The following is a 3,884-nucleotide window of genomic DNA, read 5'->3' as shown; positions in this document are numbered from 1 at the left end:
GAAATCTCTGATGCTGAGTGGCAGCACTTCCTAAGAGGAGCTTCCTCTTTGGAAAAGGTGAGGTGGGAATCAAGTTAAAAAAGTGAATGCTGATAAATTGCTGGTGTCAGATAAAAGTCTGTCTAATTTGGTGGAACTTTGTGGCTTCCTGATATTCTTATAATCAAACGAAAATAGGGAAATGTGTTGCAGTTTGTTGGCTGAATCCTCTTAACTGCAGATAAACAAGGTACATTTTCTTTTTCTTTTCCAAAATTCCCCCAGGTTGGCCCGTAGGTAGTATCTCCCCCCCCTCTTATGTTGGGATTGAGTTGATAGGCGAAAAAAGGCTTTCTCTCTCTTGGCCATGTTATAACAGATCAGTCAGTGCCACCAGGGGTGTATTCCTGTGTTCACCCACCATTTGGTTCTCATTCATATGGCATTAGTTAGACTGGAGGTGCTGCCTGTCAGCCGCCATGATCCTCATGCAAATGCTGTCTTTTCTTTCCTCTCTTTCACCCCTGTGCTTCTCTCTCCTGTCTTTTGCTTCATAGCATCCATCATCTACACTTCTGTTGCTAACTATGAATGCTTTTCTAATTTGTCTATTTCATGCCATCACTGTCTCTATCTGTAATGTCTACCCACCGTAAATATTTTGATTCATCCTCTCTTCACAGTTTTATTGACATCGTTCAATTATTCTTTACTGCCTCTGCATCTTTTCCCCATCTCCTTCCTTTACTGTTGCCATTGTCTCCTTTTCAATTTCTCCTTCTCCCAGGACTATGAGCAACAGCCAGATGTGCCTTGGCTAAGTGATTTTTACTGGCAGACATGTTGTGAGCTGGAGAACACACTGCCCTGCTTCAAGGACATCTCCAAGGAAATCATCAGAACGCATATCCACATCAAGCTAGGTAACCCAAACCTAGTGTTATTATCCTGGCTAATCTAGCGAGAATCAGTCTATTTTGTGCTATCATGTTTGTGCCGAATATGAAAACTAGAATGTTAGAAAATATAATTTTTCACTTTTTCAAAGTATTCTGATCTTTTTCTACCATTCTACCACATGGTGTACAAATCTATACACTGCCGGGCAAAGGTCTTAAAACATCCCTTATAAAGATTTGTGTAGCATTAAATGACAGTTGCCTCTCCTTTAGGACGTTTTGAAGCATCTATTAATCCTGTGAAGTGGGAAGGCTATGTGTCTGAGTTGCCTCCTTTTGGGGAGTCCAACGAGGTGAAGCAGGAGATCAGAGGCTACTGGAATGAGATTTTGGGGGCCTTCCAGAAGCTAGTCCTTATCAAAAGCTTCTTGGAAGAGAAGGTAAGCCAGGATGAAATCTATGGAAAGATATTTTTTAAGGTTTTGGAGATTTGTCCATTTGATCCTAAATATTTAGCTAATTACACCAATTTAAGCATCAATTATGCTAGCTTGCAGACCTCAGCAAGATCCTGCCAAACCATTCCTCTGTCGGTTGCACTACCATAGAGAACCAGACATTCCAGCAACTGGATCTTCTAGCCTTTTAGTCTTGTCAGTGATGTCTCCTGCTGATAGATATATCTATTTCATTTTATTTCTATGTATGTCCCTACAATGCCTTCCTCAGTCCTTTTGATTATGACAGATAACAGTCAGATTTTCTTTTTATGCTTACCCCTTTCTTACTTGCTATTCTTACACTGATGCTGTCTCTTTACCTTTTTATCGGTCTCATTCTATTCACATACTCTCCTTACTATTGTTTTACTTCCACTTTGTCTTGTTATTCTATGATTTACTTCCTCCTTCTCTTGTCCAGGTAGTCTTTGCAGCAACAGAGTTTGTGATTGTCAGCCTGGGGAAGCAGTTTGTGGAAAACCCCCCAGTGGACCTGGCGAACCTCTACAATGATATGTCCCCCTCCACACCGCTGATCTTCATTCTCAGCACAGGATCTGACCCTATGGGGGCCTTCCAGCGCTTTGCAAAAGAAAGAGGTTGTCTTGACAGGTAAAATAAGATTGAGGGTGGTAAGAAGGTTGGGGTGGTGTGGCAGAATAGAGGTGAATATAGTATACAGGCAGTGGCCAGCAACCTGGAAAGTGGGATATGGCAAGACAAGGAAGTCTGGGTAGAGAGAGACAGGAGGAGTTTGGTATGATGATCAGTATATACAATTACATATGATCACAGGGGTATTTCCATCCCTCCCTGCCTCTCAGAGTGGAGTCCATCTCGTTGGGTCAAGGCCAGGGGCCGATAGCAGAGAAAATAATCCATGCAGCACTGAAGAGTGGCAAATGGGTTTTTCTGCAGAACTGTCATCTGGCTGTCTCCTGGATGTTAGCCATGGAGGAGCTCATCAAGACCTTCACTGAGCTTGGTATTACCACATTGACACAGCATTGAAACACTTCCATGTAACTACACACATCAGCCCGCAAGGCAGAGCATTGCGACACCTATTCTAGATGTGGCTACTGGCTGTTGCTCCTGGAAATAAGAATGAGTATTTTCCATTGCCTCTGATATCCTGTGGCTTCTCTGCCTCAGCTCTCAGGGATTTACAGTTTATTTATGTACATATTAGCCTTACTTGTTGCTGTTAGCTAAGCGGTTGCTGCTGCTAACAGACTGTGAGCACCGGTGCTACCAGCAGTCCAAAGCCCCTGCACTAAGCTAACTAACTAACACTGCCCTGCTGGGAGGCGGGGCTTAAAGAGATGTCACGTTTTAGACAGAGGATGGGCTGCATGAAGGGCCAGTATAAAAAAATAAGGATGCTTTTGAAGAGTGAATGCAAAGCTACTCTAATGGAGTCTCAGAGAGAATATAGAGCTAGAAATGAGTATAATACATCCCCTGTAATACAGTATGAGCAGCCAACTACTTCATCTTGTTATTTTTAGATTTTTAACAAGCTGAATAATTATAGATGTATAGAGATAGTTTTACCAGTTTTATTCATTTCAATTCAGATTCTTATTTTGTTCTGAGAGCTGATCTCATTGCAACTTGAAAAAAATAAACATACTGCAATGCGAACACAGCACAATATAACCATGCTTCTGGGGACACAAAGGACTAAATTAGTTTTTTTGTGATTGTTTCCTTGGTTTTTCACAGCATTTGTATCAGTGGAAAAATTGTTACATTTGTCTTTGTGTAGTCAGAGTGACATCCATTCACTTTTTTTCTCCTTTTGTTAATGGCTGTGAATAATGTTCCTCTCTATTCCTCTGCAGACACATCAATCCACGAGAATTTCCGTTTGTTTCTCAGTTCCATGCCTAGCAAAGTATTTCCTGTTACAGTACTCCAGAACTCTGTCAAGGTACAGACACACACACACACAAACACACACACAGTCCCACTGTATAGCACTGTAAAAAAGACACATTTTAAGACTGTTGTGTATTCAAAAGATTTTAGGTCAAATATAGCTCGAGCTTGATTACAAAGATGAACCCGATGGTAATGTGCTAAAACATTAGATAATGGCACTGTAGTTCGAGGCAGACGACCGCCCACCTAGAGCCGAAGGGTCTGTCCTAGGTTTCTGCCTCTTAAAAGGAGGTTTTCCCTTGCCACCATTGCCAGTTTCTCATGGTGGTACTGTTGGTCTCTGTAAATGTTAAAAGGAGTTCTGGTCTAGCTGCTCTATTTGGAAGTGTCCTGGAGATAACTTCTGTTTAATGAATGTGGCCTTATTAAAATCTGAATTGAATTTAACTGTAGTTGTGTCCGCTTGGATAAAGGAGATAAAAGTACATAAAGAGAAAGGTTAAATGGATATGATTTGTTACTTAATTCTTTTATTGGAAAGTCCTTTGACATTGGGCATGCTTTGTAATTAGTTGAACAAAATGCAGAACTGATACAGAACCTTCTCCTAAAAAGGAAG

General features: G+C 41.2%; 1 protein-coding gene across 1 annotated transcript in view; it reads left to right on the top strand.

The window, feature by feature from the left end:
• LOC118326498 (dynein heavy chain 6, axonemal-like) overlaps positions 1-3,884 on the top strand; it is a 12,780-nt gene that overhangs the window by 4,010 nt on the left and 4,886 nt on the right. Inside the window, 6 exon segments of the mRNA XM_035659501.1 lie at positions 767-902; positions 1,152-1,318; positions 1,800-1,990; positions 2,203-2,363; positions 3,226-3,314; positions 3,424-3,454. Of these exon segments, the coding sequence (XP_035515394.1) occupies positions 767-902; positions 1,152-1,318; positions 1,800-1,990; positions 2,203-2,363; positions 3,226-3,314; positions 3,424-3,454 (775 nt within the window).

This window comes from Morone saxatilis, unplaced genomic scaffold (assembly GCF_004916995.1).
Source record: "Morone saxatilis isolate NCDOM2014 unplaced genomic scaffold, NCSU_SB_2.0 Contig17, whole genome shotgun sequence".
NCBI lineage: Eukaryota > Metazoa > Chordata > Actinopteri > Moronidae > Morone > Morone saxatilis.
This window is presented reverse-complemented; position numbering and strand designations above follow the sequence as displayed.